At 48.8% G+C, this 21185-nt stretch overlaps 1 protein-coding gene across 6 annotated transcripts; it reads left to right on the top strand.

The window, feature by feature from the left end:
* Window positions 1-7: 7 nt before the first annotated feature.
* On the top strand, window positions 8-21142 carry Osa (trithorax group protein osa). Of its 6 annotated transcripts, none has more exons than XM_071797900.1 (20): window positions 8-1043; window positions 1261-1383; window positions 1485-1691; window positions 2313-2372; window positions 9123-9270; window positions 9638-9736; window positions 9856-10181; window positions 10274-10670; window positions 10761-10886; window positions 11008-11192; window positions 11328-11369; window positions 12525-12722; window positions 13538-13757; window positions 13882-14058; window positions 14204-14363; window positions 14439-14697; window positions 14852-15017; window positions 15132-15445; window positions 15699-15938; window positions 16235-21142. In XM_071797900.1, exons 1-20 carry the CDS (start codon window positions 174-176, stop codon window positions 18248-18250), a joined length of 6333 nt encoding a protein of 2110 aa, XP_071654001.1. In that variant the 5' UTR covers window positions 8-173; the 3' UTR covers window positions 18251-21142. The 6 variants fall into 6 exon arrangements, with proteins under 6 accessions (XP_071654001.1, XP_071654002.1, XP_071654005.1 ...); XM_071797901.1 differs by having other exon boundaries at window positions 12525-12713; XM_071797904.1 differs by having other exon boundaries at window positions 9123-9228.
* Window positions 21143-21185: the final 43 nt, after the last annotated feature.

A 21185-nucleotide genomic window follows, 5' to 3' on the forward strand; every position in this document is an offset into this window, starting at 1 on the left:
ACGCACGGGCGATCGAGGATGTGCCGTGAGGTGTTAGCCGCGACGCGAGCCGTTCGACTACGCGGTATTTCGCGTTCGAGTACGTAGTACTTGGCCCCGTAGCGAGGCGCGCACGAGGTCCCGCGATTGGCCAGTTTACGAAAACGACGATGGCTCCGTGAGGAGAGGAGAACATGGCTGCGACGCAAGCCGAGAGCCAACAAAACGATGTGAAGCTGAACGAGTCCGTGAAATGCGCACAGAAGCGTACGCAAGTCGGTGGGAATAGTGCGAGTGTTAGTGCGAAGCAGCAGCTGGATTCCGAGCCGGACGATAAAGTGTCCCGGGGCGCGGCCCAGCTGCTTAAATATGTGAATCGCGGCGGCGGGGACACGACGGGCTACGAGATGAGTCAATACCGCGAGGACATTGGCGGACACACTGCCGCCGGTGAGGTAAACGCGCCGCGCGAGCCTGGCCAGCCCGGGCCCCAGGAGCCCGTCCCCGTCGGCAAGCAGGAGGCGCACGACGCGCCCGGCCATCCCGGCCACCCGGGCCATCCGTTCGCGCCAAACGTGATACGCGCCTACGCGGACGAGTACAGCAACAACAAGTCCGGCGAGTTCGCCGCCGCGACCAAGTCGCTCGCCGACTATCCGCCCGGCAAGCAGCAGCTCCCGGAATACGTCGCCAAGCACGCCGACTTTCCCGGCAAGCAGCAGCTCGACTACCATGGTAAACACTTGATGCACGACACCGAGCGGACCCACCGGGCCGAGATGGAGGAGCACTACTCCACATCCAAGATCGAGTCCCGGCTATACGTTGGCGCCAGCTCCGGCAACTTCTCCGGCCAGCCGAGGTTTCTCTCCGGCCAGGGTATGTCCCAGACCGCTGGTCCTACGCCTACCTTGAACCAGTTGCTGCAGGCGTCCACTCCGGTACATCGGTTTCACGGCACGTATCCCGGAATGGGACCCGAGTATCAACAGCCGTGGCCTATGCAAAGGCCACCGGTTGTGCCTCCCGTTTATCCGCAACCCAGCCAGCGTCCTCCGCAAACGGTAAACAAACAGATCTCTGTCTTTTTGCGCTACCACGTTCCACTTAGGTTAAACCCAACGACAAACTTTAGCGTAACGATTGTACTGTACTTTTTGTTGCTACGAGTCTCTCTCCGTATAATTGTCTGGTGCTATCTGCAAATTTTTATTTACATCTAACTAAAACATTGTATTTGTACATGCGACTCTAATTCTCGTGCATTTTCTAAACCATCAGGGTTCACCGAGATTACATACAGGGCCAGGAGCTCAGAGTTCTCCGACACCCATGCAATATCAACAATATACCCAACGATATTCCTCTCCTACGAGACCACACGCCCCATACAGTCATCATCAGGTAAATCGACTTTGCTTTCGATCAGTGACTTTAATCTATCTGTTACTTGTATATTAATGTTCAGGAATGTTTTTACACGACGTTTTCTTGTATCGTTTTAGCTAAACTCTTATACGACGCAAACCAGTCATCCCTCAAGCTTATATACGGAACAAAGGGGGTGGAATCAAGGCGGCCCACCAAATCCGCCTCCACCGCCGAGTAATCAGGTCACTCCATCGGGTCAGTCGCCACAGCGCGCTTTGTCTCAGTCTCCAGCTCCACCACCTGCTGCGTCACCGCAACCACAGGCTACCAGCCAGTCCCAGGTGAACATTGCTGAAACACGTATAATTTTTAATGGTTCAAGTGTTTCTGATGTCTCGGGAATGTATCAAAATTTCAGTCATTTTTATTGCTCTGTACAATAACTTTTCCAACACAAGTATATTGACATTTATGTAAATGACACGTAAGAAAGGGGTTTTTGCGAGAATGGAGTATTTATTATAGGAGCAAAAAGTATAACATAGATCGCTTTTTGCAAATGAACTTGATGTAATAACGATGTCATTGACATGAGCGATATTTTTTTAAGACAGAGCATTGCTCGAGAATTTATATTGTAATGCGACACGACTTGCTTATGAAAAAATATATAAATTAATGGATAGTTAAGGGACTATACGAGCAATGTACAATCCAGATTTTTATTTTCTTCTTTTATTTCGCAAACTTTTTATCTGACACATTGTGCCTTGTAAATAACTTATTTGAGATATTTAAAAGTTGTAGAAAGATACACACATACGATAAAATCTATCAATATTTCGGTGAATATGTTAAAATTAAAAACCAGGGCAGAAATGTATGGTTTAAAGATATATGTTTACGGTATATTTCTGTAATATGTAAAAATAGACAACTCGTAACATTGCGTCTCTTTTTAGGCTTTCCACAATCTGCAACAGCGAGCTACAACACCAAATACTCAAGGAATTGACTCTGGGGTGAGTTTTCGCATTACATAATTAAAATTAAATTTATTTCATCTTTAAAGAGAGATATCAAGTACGTCGACGAGTCACGTTCAGCGCGTCGCCTTCCTCTCAGGATACAAACGAACGTACGTGTGCGGAAAGAAAAGCTTAAAGTATCCGGAACGTAGCAAACAAGTTTTTGCCGGTGATTGCATAATCCCCCGTCGTGACAGGGACGATTGTCGTGGAGATTTCACATACGATTTGAATAAATTCTACTCTCCTGTCGCGGATGCTACGCGTCTCGACGTATCGGTACCGGTCGAATTTTATCGAAATTTGATACTACACGCGTGTATACGTGTGCGCGAAAGCATCGTCGTCCGTTCCACGAGAGAGGACGTCCGGCGATCTTCTCGACGGGACGGAAATCGCGCGACGCGCGGAGTGACGCCGATTGCGAATGTTCGGGAATAGACGCGAGGTTTGGGGAATAGATCGAAAGGCGACGTTTCCATCTTGCGAAGTACCGCTCGGTCTCTACGGCCTCGGTACTCGTTCGTCGAGTACTTTCCCGACGAAAAGAGCGAGCGAGAGTGAGCGAAAGGGTGGCCCCTCGCGTGGCGGTCGAGGGGGATCAGGAGGCCAAGGAAGTGGCGGAGGAGAAGGAGAAGAAGCGGGAGAAGGAAAAGGGAGGATGAACGAGGAGCGCGGACGAGAGCGTGAGAGGGGAGGAAGGAGCGGACGACGTGGTGGGGATGGAGAGTATACCGCGACTCCGGTAGAGTTCGATTAGGGCGCGAGTTGCGCGGCCGCCGGAGCCCCAGATATTAGCGACCTCCTCCTCCCCGCCGTGTTTCCCCTACGCTCGCGCTCCTGTCCCTCGCCCCGGGGTTACCCTCTTCCCCACCAGGCCGCGTTTACATGGGCGGGTAAGCGAAAGAACCGTGCGGGCGACACGGATAACGCCGGCGACCGTAGGCGAGGGGCGGTGGGGGTTGCGACGCGAGCGCGGCCGCGATTGGTCGAAATCGACGACGACGACGACGACGGCGGCGGCGGCGGCGGCGGCGGCGATCATCCCCACTCGAGCGCGCGCGCGCGAGAGCGACGACGACGTGACGTTTTGTATCGCGCTCGGCTATATTCGGTACGCCGGATCATGCGACTGTCACTCTGCGACACGCCATCGAACTTCTTGCGCTTCCCACGGAGCGCGGTTTTTCGAACGCAATCGCAATGTACCGTTCCGCGAAACGTAAGAACTCCCCGTGAACTCTCTCTCGTTCTGCGCAGCGACAAGCGGGATTATTATTGTAGGATCCGCGCGCGCGACGCCCCGGTACACCAAGTTTCCGGACGCTGTCGTTTGCGGCATCGAGCCGTCCCAGGGCGCTCGAGAGAGAGAGGGAGAGAGGGAGAGAGAGAAATAGAATGAGAGAGAGAGCGCCCGCGCGCCCCGGGATACTCACCACCGCGAGATAATATCCCGCGAGATGCGCGACGAGGGGAACAGGACAACATCGTCGGCCCCGTTGGCTCGGCCACCAGGGCGGGAGCGCTCGCACGGATCTTTAACCGCACGACGCGTTCGCGGAGTACATGCGCTCTCGGCGCCGTCCGCGTCGCGGCGATACCCGCCATGTTACTCCAGCGCGGCTTGGTCTACGACGTTATGAAACGACGAGGCCAGGAACGCGCGCGAGGGAACAATTTCGCGAGCGAGATCGATCCGCGAAATGAACCATTACTTTCCGTCGATGCTCCATTTCACGCGAGAATCCCGTCAATTTCAATCGCGGCTTCAGAATCGAGCTCTAACTGGACCCGCGTGTCCTACATCTCTTTCCTACTCGGGGAAAATTATATTTCCACGAATCCACGTCGTCCCCTTCGAGAGCAGGTCGTTAATCGGATCAATCGATTTCTTTGAAAATAATAATTGAAGCAAAGCCGAGACGTACGGGCATCCGAGGGACGGGTGATAACCGCGCGCGAAATAATTCGGGGAAAACCCGCGATGGCGTGAACGCGCCGGAGACTATGCACGGTCACGGCATACGGCATACGGGGCGTACGGTCAATAAAACGTCGATGTATCGGCAGCGGGCAGCGGCGGCGACCGGAGCGGGTCTGCGCGACTCGCGCGGTCGGACCGCGCGCAGAACGACGCGACCGCGACGTAGCGGCAGCAGACGATCTCCAATGTATATGAGCACGTCCGATGGGAACACATGGGTATTTAGTCTGCTACAGGTGATCTCACCGACGCTCCGGGACACCCAAGTATAACAGGGGGGGGGGGCCTCGCTGTAATATCTTGCCTTCTTTTTTCCCCGCAACGCGGGAAAAAAGGTCGTTTCGCGCCGACGGCTCGCGGATCGAGATAGAAATCCCACGAAATCACGAGTCTCGCCGAAATTGTCACACTTTTTCGATGACGGCCCGATATCCGGCCTCTCTCTCTCTCTCTCTCTCTCTCTCGATAAATAGATGGAGTTGAATGAACCTCGGATTCAGTTATTGTCACAGCCGACGGGATAATAACATTACGCCGGCAGATAAAAATAATGTTACGTAACCGGAGCGATTTCGCGCTCTCCCGAGAACGCGGGCAAATATATGCGCGTGTCCCGCGCTCCCCCTCGCCCCCGCCCCCGCGAGCGTTATTTACGTTTTCATTCACGCACGTCTTCGTCGCCTTCCCGTGCGTGTGTTCGTGACCGGCCCGTGAGAAAGAGAGAAAGACATGCCGATCGGAGCACGGAGCTCTCTCTGTATACACACATTCGCGCGTGGCGTATCGCCGACGTTCAGCAGCGTACAGTTTCTATCGAACGGATTAACTCCGTCGCGCACGATAACGTAAACACACCGACTTGGATGACACGGGATCGTATGAATCGAGGACTGGCGTTTCCCCGCGTCGCGCCAACCTTCGGATCGGCCCGAATCGTCTCAAAGCGGAACTCGTCCAGTCTTGGGTGTTCCGAGCCGAAATTCGATAACCGGACAGAAGCTAGAGAGCCGAGAGCGCTTAACGATCGCTCTTGATTTCGCTCGGTCAACGAGGAGAGGAGCCGGTTCGAATCAAACGCGCCAAAAACGGAGCGACGGTTTTCGCTTTTCATTATCAAAGGCTAAAGATAACGGGGTCCTATATACGTGTGAAAATCTAGATCCATATTTCCACATTTGACGCTAATTGCCTGAATGTCCGTCTGTCGTGTGATTTTATCTCGGGCCGCGAATCTGATAACCGTATTTAGCAGTTAAATAAACTGGAGTCTCTTTCTATCGGGGATACTTTAAACGTCTATTACATTTGTCGTCCATTTTTAACGCGTTTTAACGCTGCGTTCTATTCGCATAGATCTTGTCGTCCATGCTCCGATCTAAGTAACATCGATATATAGTTTCTCTCTCTCTCTCTCTCTCTCTCTCTCTCTCTTTCGATTAATGGAACATGGGAAGGGTTTATTTTATTTTTGTATAGAGAGAGAGAACACACGGCGAGATCGTATAGACACGAATCTCGGTGCCCAGGCTTTACTGGGGCACACGAATTCGCCGATCGAAAAGTGCCGAAGTCGTACGATCCTCACCGACCGCTTGCCGCGCCACGATTTTGCGCGCGCGCGCACACATACACGTGTTTTTGTGTGTGTGTCAGCTACCGAGAGTGTGTGGAGAACACCGTATATCCAACACACGAGACGATCCGTGTGCTATACGTTCGATGGAATCAGGACGAGGATAAAGTTGACAACTTCGCAATTCCGAAACGTTCGCGATCTCTTTCAGCTAAGTTCGGAGTAATGGAAAACCACGGGAGGGAAACGGGGCGGGGGGGCGGGGGCAGGGGGGGAGAGAAAAGTCGAAGAATCTTCCTTCGAAGGGACTTGGGCACTCGGCGAGAACGTACAGAACGTTAACGGGAATAATATTATTAGCGAGAAATAGATAGCAGAGGCTTGACTATATATACGGGAATATATCGACTTCGGATAGAGTTCCCGAGAGCGGAGCCAGGGCTTTTGGGAACGCGTCGCTGGCGCACGGCTGGCCCGAGGGCCGAGGCACGGCGGGAACGGCCGAGCGGCGCCGAGCGCTTACCGCGCCACGAAAGAACGCCCTCCGACTCCGACTCCAACTCCAACCATCATGCTCCAACCCAACGAGCGACCAGCGCCTGCCTTGCCTTGCCTTGCCTTGTCTGCCTGCTAGCGCCAGCGAGCGAGCAAGCCAGCTAGACGCGGAAATCTGTAAACCTGAGGTCTCGGCGACGACCGCGAGGAGCGACCCCGATAAGAGAATCGCTCCTCGCCGAACCGTTTATCTATCGCGCACGTTGCTCTACGTCACGTTGCTCACGCGGTTGCCCGAGGCCCGAGCAGCCCGAGCGCGGATTATAACCTGCTTGACGTTACCAACACGCGACACGCGCACGCACGCGCTCACGCGGGCAAAAACAGACCGAGCGGGCGGGCGGGGTGGCGGCAGGCGGGCGGGCGAGCGAACGAGAGCGGGCGCACGAATAAAGGGGACGACCGACGATCACGACGACGCCGACGCGGACGCGACGATACTGTACCACGTAGCTCTCTACGTGCTACCCCGAAGTTTCCATCGGCCCTCGGCTACCGTGACACGGAGCTCTTTTAGTAGACTTATTGACACAACATGCGACGCTCGAGGAGAACGAGGTGGCACGCACATGACGGCAAAGCGACGGCGTTGGCGGAATAAAAAAGCGAAAGAAAAAACAGAGAGAGAGAGAAAGAGCGCGCGAGCGCGTCCTCCGACGCGCGGCAGGGGGAGGGGGGAGGGCGGCACAACCAGGAACGAATACAACCAGGAATATAATGCCCGCGTTAACCGGTACGCCGACGGCAGCGATCGTCCGATAAATTCTCTTTCGCTCGCACGGCGCGGCGCGCTCCCGAGGGAATCCTCTCCGAGAGGAGAACGCAAGCTCCGCTCCGCTCCGCCTGGCGCGTACGTTACTCCGCGCGGTTCGACAAACATGTGAAAGCGCGACTCCGGAGTCCGGACTCCGCAAAACGGTGGCAAAATCCGTTTCTCTTATTATTTCTCTCTCTTTTTCTCTCTCTCTATCTCTGTCTCTGTCTCTCTCCCTCTCTCGCCCCGGTCGCTACTCGTCGTGCTTTAAGTGGAGAGCCGGGTAACGCCTCTCCTTCGATCTCTCGCGTCATGCCGAGAGTCCTTGTGCCGCCGGACGGCCTATGTACCGTACATTCGCTCGTACGCCCGAGGAAGTGTTTAATCGCCATCCACACGGACCAGCTATACGCGGCCTGGTAGGTGTAATGATGTGCCTGAATTTTCTTTCGTTCCTCTCGGCTCTCGGCCTCACTCTCCGCTCCCCCCGCCCCACCTCATCTCTCTCTCACTGTATATCACCGTCTCCCTCCGATCCATCCCTACCTACCCACCCCGTCTCTCTCTCCGACTCTACGCCTATCCTCGTCTCCGTTCCACTCTCTTTCTCCTTCCCTCCGCCCGTTCCCCCCCGTCCCCCTTCCCCATCCTGAATACACGCACACGCGCGCGTATTCACGCACACGCAGCGCGCGGCCACCGCCGCGCCGCGCCGATGCCTCGTTGTGACGGACGACCCGTACGAAGTGCGTGTACACGCGGGCACATGCACGCGCGCCGCACACATATACACGTGCCTGCGCGCGCGCGCGCGCACACAGACACCACACATACACACACCGATTTCGACCGTGCGGAGTATACACACGGTTGTTGTGCGCTCCGTGGACTGTGGCCGAGAGAACGACGCCGCGTGCCATCGCGTTGCGACGACAACGACGGCAACGATCGCGGACGGGACGGGATCGTTCCGCCTCGTACCGCTTCGCAACGCGGGACAGTGGTGCGACAGGAGCGAACGTTTCGTGCGCGATATACTAACCGTCGCGCGCGCGGACTCGAATAACATGGGCGACATCGCCGTTGCTGGGTTCTCGCTTCGCTTCGCGCCGCCTCGGACGGCCGCCGTCGTCCTCGCCGTCCACGTCGCCGTCGCGTCGACGTCGATTGCTTTTTGAGACGAGGAACGCGCGATTGTCCGCTGCCTGGCTCCACCACCGTCTCTCCGACCGCGCGCAAGAGAGCAGAGAGCACGCCCGACGACGTCGCGACCCATCGCCGCGTCGTCGTCCGTAGCCACGAAGGCGGCGCGAATCGCGTTGAAACGTAGCGGCCGAGGTGAACTCACGCGCGTGTGACTCCTGACTCCTCGTCAAGTCGGTCCCTCGATCGGTTGTAGCGATCCTCGTGGATCTCACCGACTCCGGTGCTCCTCGCTGTGTCTCCCGTGCGGACTGCGATTGTGAACTGTTTACATCGAGGACCGTATCTTGTATATTTTTTTTTGTTACAAGTGCCCGCTATCGCAGTGACTTAATATCCGCGATGGATCTACTGCGAACGTTCACTATTGTGCTGACCTACTTCAAAGACAGCTACAGTCGATATTCGTAGACTAATCGCACGATGTATGAATTTGGGATAGTTGTTTTTGTAAAATGTCATCTCCTTATCAACTGTTCGAATTTGTTGCGTTTATACAATTTACTCGTTATAAACTAACTTTAATGAAACTACGAAGCTAGAATCAATATAAGATGCCAGCTTGCGCTAGAATCTATCACGTTTGATCTCTTTCGCATTTCGTATTTCGTGTTGTTCTTCTTTAAGCTCTAAGTAATCGCTTTCTCATCGCAAATTGTTATTCTGTGATTGTAGGAATTATCAGGACAGAATAGTAACGACAGTTCGAATGGACCAGCTTGCCCAGGGACACCGAATTCTCAGGGGATGAGACCTACCCCGTCACCTACAGGATCCACAGGTTCTCGCTCGATGTCCCCTGCTGTTGGTCGGTCTTTTTTACGTCTGTCTCTCTTTTCACTCGCATTTATATTTAATAATAGAATTTATAATTACAGGTCGCTTTGTGCAGGATATCCCAGAGTTACGGAAGTATTCTTTTAATCGCGTTCTCGAATGAATTTAGAATTAGTTCTTTCCTAGAGAGAAAATTTTACCTCGCGCTAACTTTTCAAACATATCCGGGATGTCCTGCACAGCACACGCTCAATGTATAAATTATGTTTGTGTTGTCTTTTTCTTAAAATGATACTAAAGAAGTGTAACTTGAGTTTTATATAAGAGTTTATCTATTGCCGGCCTTCTCTTTTTTTTTCTTCTTGCGTCGTACGTTCGAGTACCTATATAAAAATTTCTTCTTCAATGTACAGGCCAACAAAACGTTCAGATGCCTCCACGTCCGTCGAGTAGCCAGTCGGATGGTAGTGGACCAGCACCGCGCATGAGTCACTCTCCAATGACCACTCAAGGTACCGATTTTACTTCTTTTCCTCTTTTCGTCTCTGCGAAATTTATTCATTGTTTCCATGTAACGTACCACGTTAAAGTTTTGTCAATAATAATAAAGTAAAATGGTCATCGGTTTCAGGAGCATACCAACAGCCATTGGGTCCTTCACCACACATGCATAGCTACAAAATGAACAGCACTGGTCCTGGTGTAGTGCAACCGGGACCCGGCTCGACGGCTCTCGGTGGAATCAGCCCAATGGGTGGTGGGATGGGCTATGCACCTGGTGGAACAGCTGCGGGTCAGCCTGGAGGTTATCATGCACAATCTACGTATCCACCTCCGCGTCCTCACATGCAGTTTCCACAGGGATATCCAACGCCTGCAAACTCGCAACCACCACCCAACAATCAGTATCAGCCTCCCAACAGACCCAATAATTTAGTACAATATCCACCGTACACGGTAATAAACATTTAATTTAATCAATAATGCGTAACAATGATTTATTTCATCGTCATATTGATCGAAGGTAATCGTTCTCCATTGTCTTTCAGCATAAAATGGGCTTTAACAGTGTACCACCGGGAATGCCACCGAGTCCGGGACCGCCGCAAGTTTATGGTGCTGGTGGTGCGACCGCAATGGTACCGCCAGGTGCTCCGGGAGTGCCCGTCATCGGTAACATGGGACCGCCTGCGAGCTCTATGGGTCCGCCACCGCCGTCTCCTAATCACATAAGTAACCAACCACCACCGCCTACCAGCTCGGCGGTACCACACTTACATACGCCGGCGGCCACGCCGCCTCTCAATCACGAGGGCAGCCCGATGCCACCGCCGAGTACAACACCGAATTCACACCCCGCGTCAGTACCAACTCCCACCAGCCACAATTCCGCAGATCTCACGGCTGAAACTTCCAATGACAGCGGTATAACCACGACCGCTTCAGGTGATTGAAAATCTTCTTAAATCAAGTGAATTTTGTCTCTTTATCATCGTCTGCGCAAATAAATAACGAACGTGCACGTTTTATGCGTAGGTACGTCAGCTATAAATGTTATATCTACTTCGAGTGGTACTGTGACGTCTGTAATAACAACAGGTCCAGACGGTACGTCTCTTGATGAAGGTTCGCAGCAGTCGACGTTATCTAACGCATCAGCTGGTTAGTATTATCTCTAAATCTGTTCGCTTGTGTTCGTGCGGTTTAATCTCGTAAAACTCCGGCCATCGCGCAATACGGGGATCACGAGTACAATTATTTTAACCAAATTTATTATAAATAGCCTCTGGTGAAGATCCAGCGTTTACACCAAAAGTGCGGAAGGAGATGATAGGAGGATACCACAGCCATCCTGCGACACCGCAAAGCACCGTTCCGTCTCCTGGCGCTGCTAGCATTAATTCGATTCACGAGGAATATAACGAAATGAACAGTCCTGGTGGTTGGCCGCGTCCTCCTGCTAGTCCTGTACGTATCACCTGCATGCACTTTTATACGTAATACACATTTTCATGTGCTAAATTAGCAGTTAACTGATTACTTCAGATGAAGTTTGAATGCAATATATATTATTTGCATTTTCAATATTTTAATATTTTACAGGTGTTTAACAGTCATGTGCCTCAAGACCCGTACAGATCTAAGGTTACTGTTTTTTCACTACGAATATTTGTTATATTGTCAAAATCCCTTTTGCACTCCACGCTTTAGGCATTTGTCCCCTACACTAACATTTCTTGCTTGGCACATGCATCATATTAATATCCCTGTATCCATAAAAGCATTAAGTATTTCAATATAACATATGTATTTAATATATTCTTAGTAATCTAATTTCTAATTTGCTTATTAATATTTTAGAGTATATTATTTATTTTTTGATATTACTAATGGAACATTTTTATTGAGCAGACGACTGCAACAGCACAATAATTAACTTTTTTTTTAAATTGCGAAAGAATTATGATATAACTTACGCTTTAACAAAGGCTTGTCTACAATAGCTGTAAGAGTATGCAGTAAGACAACAGTAAGTTATTGACTAATGGGATTTTTCAGTTTAAGAATAATCGACTGTGGTCAGTTTTTACTGCTTATGTCTTACGGCTATTGTAGAATGGGCTTAAATAATATAGTGATATATCTCCACAAATATTACCACAGATTATTAGTCTTACATAAATTTTGCAGCAACTCCAATATGATATTACGCGGACGATTTATCGAGACTATATATATTGATGTGCTTATTTCTTGTACTCGGTATTTTATAAGTTTTGCCTCCTATTTTGTTTCTCCATATTATCTGCATAATAACAGAATGTTTACTTAATAATTACCGCATGCATTAAATTACTAGGCTGCATATTACGTATTGCTCTATTCCATTTTTTTAGTTTTTCCAATGAATGTTAAATAAGAAATTTTTTAACGTGCATTGGAGGAGAAATAGTTCTCGAAATCTGTTTACGCTCTGTGGATTTACTTGATATAAATGTACATTTTACTAACCGTAATAAAGGATATATTAACAACTGTATCAATTAAAACGTTTACCAAATAGAGAAAAGCAATATACAAATATCCAGATCCAGCATTATATTTATGCATGTTATATCACGATTGGGTACGATTGGGATTATGTTCTCGCAGCTTTGCAAGAATAATAATCGTTCTATGTTTTAATTAGATCAATAATACACGACGAGACATTTCTGTCGCAAATTTACATATTAATAAAAGTCCACACGAGATTCTTTAGAGTATGCTAAAGTAGCGTAATAATTGTGCGACTTTCAGAAGACAGATAGTCTGGCAAAGTTATACGAAATGGACGACTCGATAGAACGAAGAACTTGGCTGGACAAGCTGGTCAACTTCATGGAAGAGCGAAGATCACCGATCACCAGTTGTCCTACCATCTCCAAGAACCCCCTCGATCTATTTCGGCTTTACCTCTACGTGAAGGAGAGGGGGGGCTTCATGGAGGTATGCAAGGTGCAGTGTAGTTCCATCTAGCCCTTGGTGTCTTACATAGTTTTTGTATTGTTTTTATGTATTTTTACATTCTTTATACTTGCTCTGCACACTGTACACTTTTGAGGTGTCTTATGTCGATTACTCCTCGCTATCGGTGCTCGATGACTCAAAGTTTTTCTGAAGTTTGCATCGAGCACATGACAGAACTTTGACGATTTATCGAAATCCAGATCTGAAATTGAAATAACTTGTATCGAAACACCTCAGAATACGCTTTGTTTTTACATCTATGTTAAATTGTGCATGATGTACGTATAGTTGTATTATTTTTGCTATTAGTATCCCTTTCTCATAATCTGTGTCTGAACATTGGGAAAAGAAAGAAAAAGAAAGGCTTAACATATCTTTTCTTGAAGTAGTTGTTCAACAGTCGAATATGGAAACACCCTGATCTACAAACCTTGGTGCTATATGGAATTATTCTAATAGTCACACAGCGAAGATAAACTTTTAATGTCGAAATATTACAATAACGGTAATTCGTTCCGATTGTACTCTGTGTATTTCTCTCTCGTTCTTTTTTTATTTATTTATTTTTTATTTTTTTCATATTTGCATGCGTTTAGAGACTTCGCCGAGTCATATCGATATCAAATCAATTTTTTGAGACTGGTACCTCAGGCTATAGAACGTCGGCGATGCCTTTTGTATCATTGCGTTTATCTATTTCTTTTGGACATGCAGATCTTTTTTGTCTGTGTTTGAGATTCGACGTGAACGTGCTCTTTCACGAGCAGTAGTAAAGAACGCGTGTGTATAATTTCCTTCTGTAGGTGACGAAAAACAAGACGTGGAAGGATATAGCCGGCCTCTTGGGCATCGGTGCCAGCAGTAGCGCTGCTTACACATTGCGCAAACACTATACGAAGCATCTGCTGGCATATGAGTGCCACTTTGATCGCGGGGGTGTGGATCCGCAACCCATCATCAATCAGGTCGAGGCGGGCTCGAAGAAAAAGGGATCTAAGGGAACTGCTTCCGTACCATCGCCGGGTATGGACTGTTACATATACATATAATTTTATTTCTCTTCGAAATTTTGTTGTTTGCTTGCACAAAACTTTCTTGTATCAAGAGACTTCTTCTCGGCTAGAAAAGGAACCGTTTGTTCATGCAGGTTCTTCCAATTCTCAAGACTCCTTTCCCGCTCCTGGATCGAGCAACGCTTCCATGGACGGTTATGGAAGCTATCAGGGTAGTTACGCGAGCGGCACACCCGGTGGCCCATCGTCGGAGTACACGCCGCCGCCACCTAGGCCACCCAGTCAAAGCAGCGCACCCTCCGCCCATCAAGGTACGTCTCAGTTTACAATCCCTTAACTGTACGTGCCATTAGATTTATTTTTACATCTGTTGATGCCGTACTTATCGAATACATTTGTTTTGATCTCAACAATGAGCGTCGTTAAGAATTTTACGACGAACGATTTTGTTTTTAGGGATACAACAGGGTAGTTACCAGAACACGGGTTCCTATCAGAACTATCCGCAAGAGCAGTACATTCGGCCGCAGGGAAATGCGCTGTCTCAACAGGGAGAGTTTAGTCAACCGTACTCGCCTAGAACGCATTATCCTCCATACGTACCCGATGTCGACAGGTGAGAGATATCACCGTCATATTCCGCTATAATGTTTCGCGGAGAAAATCATTCATATATTTTTGTCGCGTACAGGGGATACCCAGGTGGTAATATGCCGCCGAACAACGCTACTGGACAGGACATGTACAGATACACCGGCGGTCAACAAGGTCCCGCTAGCTATCCCACAGGAACACCTCCTAACGCGCGGAGTAACAGCTATCCGTCGGGACCGCAGGCTCATCCGGCCGCTGTGCAACAGCAGACGGCGACCAGTCAGCCTTCCTCGCCCTCGCAACCGCCGACTGTGTCGTCATACTCGTGTCCGCAAGATTACTATCGACAGGAACAAGTAATATTCGATATTTTTATATTATCTTATATTGTCCTGTGTTCGCGAGAAATTCCGTTTAATTTTTTATCGCTCAATATGTTTTGTGTGATTTGAAAAATTTTCATAAAGTAATAAAGTTAACAATCTTTTAATATCTGTCATTACGTTGCAGAGTGGATACGGAGCGCCCGGTGGAACTCAAATATACACTGGAAGTGGCTCGGCTAACAAGAACATGCCACCGCCCCCTCCGGGACCCACTCAACCTAGACGCCACCCAGACTTTGCCAAAGACCAACAGTATCCCCAGTATAATCAACAACGACCGGCGTATCCAGGTGAGATACTTTAATGTCGATAATCACATATTATTATTGCTGAAGAAGCTTTGCAAGTTAAGTGAGAGGACTTGGATCGCAATTAACCCAAGGAAATGTAATTTCTTGCTGCAGGATGGCCAAATACAACTAATCAGTACAATAGTAATAGTGGAAACAATAGGGTTCAGTACCCAAGCCAACCGGCGCCGTCGCCATCGCAACAACCGCCACAGCAACAACCGCAACAAGGATCCCAAGTCGTCACCGCTGCCCCAACCCCTTCAGCGGTTGGCAGTATTGCTAGTAGTCAACAATGGGCCAGCCAGCAATCGAACAGGACCCCATCTCAGCCGTCGTTGAACGCTATACCGCACCCACCTCCACCGTGGGATCATCGCTACACGAATCAACCGTCCCCTTTGTATCCAACACCCGGGAATCATCAGGTACATTCTCTTCGCAAGTCAATCGTAATTTAACTCAACGCGAAAGCGTTGGATTCCAATGATAAAAAATTAACAAACGTTATAATATCTGTTCTCAATCAACATATCCCATACTGTTAGCATATTCTTTAATTAATTGTTTTGTCATACGTATTGTGCGGACGATCTACATATACTTGTTTCGCGATATATGTCATTTTATAATTAAAATGTTTTGTAGCCAAACGAGGTATCATCGTATTATTTTGCGCAGACTCAACTCGGAGTGAATCCCATGATCAGCCAGCAACCGACGTCAAAGAGAGAAATGACATTCCCTCCTGACAGCGTAGAAGCGATTACACCTCTTTTGTACAAGCGACGAAAATTGACGCGCGCTGACGTGGCACCAGTAGAAGCTTGGCGCATCATGATGGCTTTGAGATCTGGTCTACTCGCCGAGAGCTGCTGGGCCCTCGACGTATTAAACATTTTGTTATTCGATGATTCTTCTGTGAGTATATTTTTTTGCTATTGCAATTATTTTAAAGGCAGAATCAACGACTACTGAAGAAATTTATAGAAAATTAAAGAAATGAAACATACAACGAATAAAAGATATATACAAGAATTATTAACGAATCATAATACGATTTATATATATATTTTTTTTTTGAAGACCTAATTAACATAAAGCACAAGTAAAATTATAAAAGCTCCATAAAAGAACTTGTAAAATATTGTTATGTATAGTAACAGAATAAACATACGTATATGTGTAAAAAATATTTATAAATCTTTCGTTTACAGGTCAGTTATTTCGGATTGACACACTTACCTGGACTACTGGACGTTCTGCTGGAGCACTTCTCGCGTTCTCTCTCCGACATGTTCGAATCATGTGTAAACGACGACGATCGCTATTGCCAGGCCGCAGACGGTCCGGAGGTAGATCTCGGCGCGGTGACGCGCCCGATCGATTCGGAGGATCGGACGAAATTGCTGTCGACATCGAATTATACGTATCTCTCGAGGAGAGGTCGCCCCGTCAAGATCGTCCCTCGGGATGACGATCTCTTCGTTTTGGACACGCGGAGGCCTTGGGATCATCAGGAGTGCGAGTCGGAAACCGAGCCATGGCAAGTCGACACAAATGCGACCAAATATATCGTCACGTGTTTTCAATCTGAAGTGGGCTCGGTGCCTTTCGCCCGTTTGCTGAGGGACGAGAAACCGCCGCTGTTGCAGAAAGAAGTCGACAGCACGGATCTGAAGGAGGAAGCCAAAGCAGACAACGTCGGTGGTGTCCACGAGACGCTGGACTTTACCCACAAGTCCGGCGAACTCGGCGACAAGCAATCTAGCAAGGATAGTGGCGAGCGCAAGCATCAGCAGCAACAACTGGACAAGAAGAAGAAAACGAAGACTCTGAGCGACGTGCTGTCGAGGATCAAGAAGGAACCCGTAGAGATGAACGATCTCACGAGGGAGCTGTTCGAGAAGAAGAACGACGGCTTCAAGAAGGATTGCGACAGCGAAGTGACGAAAGCGAACAACAATATGGGCGAGCACTTTGGCAGTGATGTGTCGAAGAACGACGAGGACTCGTTGCCGACGCAGAATGGATTGAACGAATCGACGGCTGCGACGGCGGCGGCACCAGGCAACATCGACAACACCATAGACAAAACAGAGATCAAGACGGAAGCGACGGAAGAACACGACCTGGAAACGACCAGAGACGACAAGGAGGGACCAAGATTAAACATAAGAGATCCGGCAGGAACGCTAAAGCGACGGAGGATAAGCGACTACGAGGACGAGAGCTACTCCAGGGACGAGGCGAGTCTCTACCTGGTGACGGAGACGCAGGACAGCCTGGCCCGTCGTTGCGTGTGCCTGTCGACGATCCTGAGGAATCTCACCTTCATCCCCGGCAACGAGGCGGAATTCGCGAAGAACGTTACGTTCCTCAGTCTACTCGGCAAGCTGTTGCTGCTCCACCACGAGCACCCGATACGGGCGCAAAAGACGCGCAATTACGATCGCGAGGAGGACGCGGACTTTGCGGACTCGTGTAGCAGTCTACAGGGCGAGGGCGAATGGTGGTGGGACTTCCTCCATCACGTGAGGGAGAACGTTCTCGTGATGGCCGCCAACATATCCGGCCACATGGACCTGAGTCAGCATCCGGAGGAGATCTCGCGGCCGGTGCTCGACGGCCTCCTGCACTGGGCCGTGTGCCCGGCCGCGCACGGTCAGGATCCCTTCCCGACGGTCGGCCCGAACTCCTCCCTGTCCCCGCAGAGACTCGCGCTCGAGGCGCTGTGCAAGTTATGCGTGACCGAGTGCAACGTTGACCTGGTGGTGGCGACGCCGCCGTACTCACGATTACAGAGATTATGCTCGGTGCTGACCAGGCTCCTCTGTCGCAGCGAGGAACAGGTGCTGCGCGAGTTCGGCGTGAATCTGCTGCACTTCCTGTCGGCCGCGGACAGCGGGGTCGCGCGCACCATCGCCCTGCAGACGCCCTGCGTCGCGCTGCTCGTCGCGTTCATCGAGCAGGCCGAGACGAGCGCTCTCGGGGTCGCCAATCAGCACGGTCTCGCCGCGCTGCGCGACAATCCCGAGTCGATGGGCACCAGCCTCGACATGCTGCGGCGCGCGGCCGGCACGCTACTCAACCTCGCCAGGCATCCGGACAACCGAACTCTCCTTCTGCAGCACGAGTCCCGCCTGCTCGCCTTGGTGATGAGCCAGATCCTGGATCAGCAGGTCGCCGCGATAGTCGCGCGTGTGTTGTTCCAGTGTTCGAGGGGCACGTAACTCTCTGTCGTCGGTCGAGACACTATTACGCGACTCGCGCGGATATGTTGTTAAATAACGGTGCCGACGGTGACGACGATGAGTAAGACGCACGCGACACAGCGACGTTGTCGCGGTGGTGCGACGTCGCGTACGGACGGCAGTAGTGCTGTGTAGTCTAAAAAGGCGGGCGTGTGCGGGGGAAAAGCGGGAGATATAGACGGTTATATATCTGACGGAGAAAAGAGAGACGAGGGAGGGACTTGAAGATTGACGAGAGGCGAGAAGAGAGAGACACGCGCGCGACGTGATACGAGTGCACGAGTGAAGGAACAAAAGTGCTGATGAAAAGCCATGGCAGCGCAGTTGTAGTTTTATATCGATTAAACAGGAAGTAAGAAAGTTTAATTATTGGTGTTAGCGTGTAGGTATACCCGATGCGATCTCCGCCCGTTGGTATACCTTCCCCTTCGATGAATTGGAATAATATCGATAGTGTAAGATATTTCATAGTTAATGAAAGGAAAAAAGGTATACACATACACATAGAGAAACCACACGTATTGACACGCAGGACACACACGGTATATCCATATTTACAAAATATATATACACGACACGTGACACACGGATACAAACACACGTGCACACATACTTGCGCGCACGTGCGGCCGCGATATATAACATGGACACATGATATATATATATATATATATATATATATACACATACACAACACACACACAAATATATGCATACGCAGTAAAAAAAAGAAAACGGACTTTCAAGAGACAACGGTCAGCTGCATAATAATATATATACCAAGAATCATGTCGGCGAACCTTAATGGTGCGATGTGGAATGATATATCGGATGATATATATAAATATTAAACGATAATATAATGCAAATTTTTATATTTGCATGTTTTGTGCTGTAATTAGCGAGTAATTAAGATATTTTGTAGATAACACTTCCATTTGAATCTTATTCGATTTTCGTGCTGCGGCTACGGTGGCGCAAATATACGTTTGCGGCTGTAAGGCCGCGGAGAAGTCTCGATTTTAGAAGCACAGGCAGAAACTAGAACTGAAGAAAGACATTGCTAGAAGAGAAAAAAAAATAATATACGTGTGATAAAGCCGCTGATTGAGAAGGAACAGTAGCAGAGAGAAAGAGAGCGTGAAAGCGAGAGGGAGAGAAAAGGAGCGAGGAAGCGTGCATGCGTGCGTACATGTTTATGTATTTGTGTATTGCGTGCATGCATGTATGTATCTATGTATGTATGTATGTATATGTTTGAGAGGTTCAGCGAGAGGAAGAGGGAGAGAAAGAATGGAAGAAAGACGGGGAAGAGCGGTGGCGAAGGGAGAGAAAGAATGAGAGAAAAAATGTTTCGAGATAGAATGCGGGACGACGGAGATGCTGTAGCCCCCTTTATTCTGAAATCGTTCGGGCCGGGCTCTGTCCCTCCCCATTCTGGAATCCCCTTTCGATACTCTTACTCCTGCAGTAGCGGAACGCCGTCGTACGGTCTTCGCGTTCGTCCCATTCGCTTCTCCTATTCTACGTACGGTTAACGCGGCAAAGCCAGGCGCGTTAAACGGAAGCGAGAGAGGAATTCCAGTTTACAGGGGAGAGGCCAGCTGTTCCAGAATAGAGAGGGGATTCAGAGTAGAGCGGGCCTAGAGCACACATGTCCGCCCATAAGTACTTGTGTGCGTGTTTGATATGTTCGCGCGAGTGCGATACGCGCATACGGCGCTTCGACAAATGGGGGGTCCCATATGTACGCGTATTGATATAAAAGATGGATTTTAGAGAAGAGAAAATGCGTGCTGCGTGTTTGCGCGTGTATGTATGCACGGAGGATGGGGGTGCCGGTAGAAAAAGGGGTGGGGACAGTGTCTGTGAAAAGAGAAAGAATACACAAATATAGCTTGCGAAAATATAACTGATCAATTTAGGTAGTCACTTAAATTACCGTTTAATTTTGCAATAATTATTTGAATTCCTAGAAGGTTCAGTAAATGTTTCCTTTTTTTTTTTTCCTTTTTTCAATGGCTTCCTTTCGAAAAGAGATTTGAAAGTAGCGAATCTAACTAACTGCAGTCTTTTTGGAATAAACGTATTTATAAACGTAATTAAACGCCGTTGTGATAACAAAAAAAGAAAATATAAAGAAAAAAGAACGGACAGGCGGAAGAGGAGGAAAACCAACACTGTAGATGCAGATGAAACTGATTCTGGGCGATAATGTAGAAACGAATATATTAAAAAGATAAAACAAGAGGATTTTTAAATTTAAGCTCGATCGTGCCATTAAACGATTCTAATGGGAATATATTTATAACCAAGATTTTATGCTTTTTCAAAGCGCGCATATACGTTATGGTAAAACTAACAAATACCGATTGTCAGCTTGCACATATTTTGACGATTCTTATGATACATACATCTAATTGTAAACTCCCACTCTCACGAACATTTACGCAGCAGTTGCAAGGAAAAGAAAAAGAGAAATAGAGAGAGAGAGAGAGAAAGAGAGAGAGAGACGCATTCGAACTCGTCGTCGCACACCTTCCACTGGTATACTTCCTCGTTTCGTAGAGAGAATGAATTTAAGAGAGACGAAATGACGATTTAGTTTTCACATACGACGTGTAGCCGTTTAAAACGACTCGAATTCTTGCGAAGACATACGATTTAGAAGCGTGTTGAGATAAGTTAAACAGAACACTTTCCCTGGTCCCAGCTTCTCCCCGACCCCAAAGTATCCTATTCTATAGATATCTAAATACATGTAGCTCTTAAATTATTTACTTTAGTTCGAGTGGAGATGCCTGTAAGTGTAATTTACTAAGACTTTTTGTAAATAAATTATGAAATAAACTAGACGTACTTTATCCAAGACGAAGATGCGATCTGACTTTGGCAAGATACAATGATAATAATG

Source organism: Temnothorax longispinosus, chromosome 2, assembly GCF_030848805.1.
Source record: "Temnothorax longispinosus isolate EJ_2023e chromosome 2, Tlon_JGU_v1, whole genome shotgun sequence".
Lineage (NCBI taxonomy): Eukaryota > Metazoa > Arthropoda > Insecta > Hymenoptera > Formicidae > Temnothorax > Temnothorax longispinosus.

Bases quoted from the DNA above. Each gene is read 5' to 3' on its own strand.
- Osa (XM_071797900.1), top strand. From the start codon at position 174: ATGGCTGCGACGCAAGCCGAGAGCCAACAAAACGATGTGAAGCTGAAC. The intron at 14,059-14,203 runs GTACGTCTCAGT...TTTTGTTTTTAG, and splicing joins CGCACCCTCCGCCCATCAAG to GGATACAACAGGGTAGTTAC. The intron at 15,939-16,234 runs GTGAGTATATTT...TTTCGTTTACAG, and splicing joins TGTTATTCGATGATTCTTCT to GTCAGTTATTTCGGATTGAC.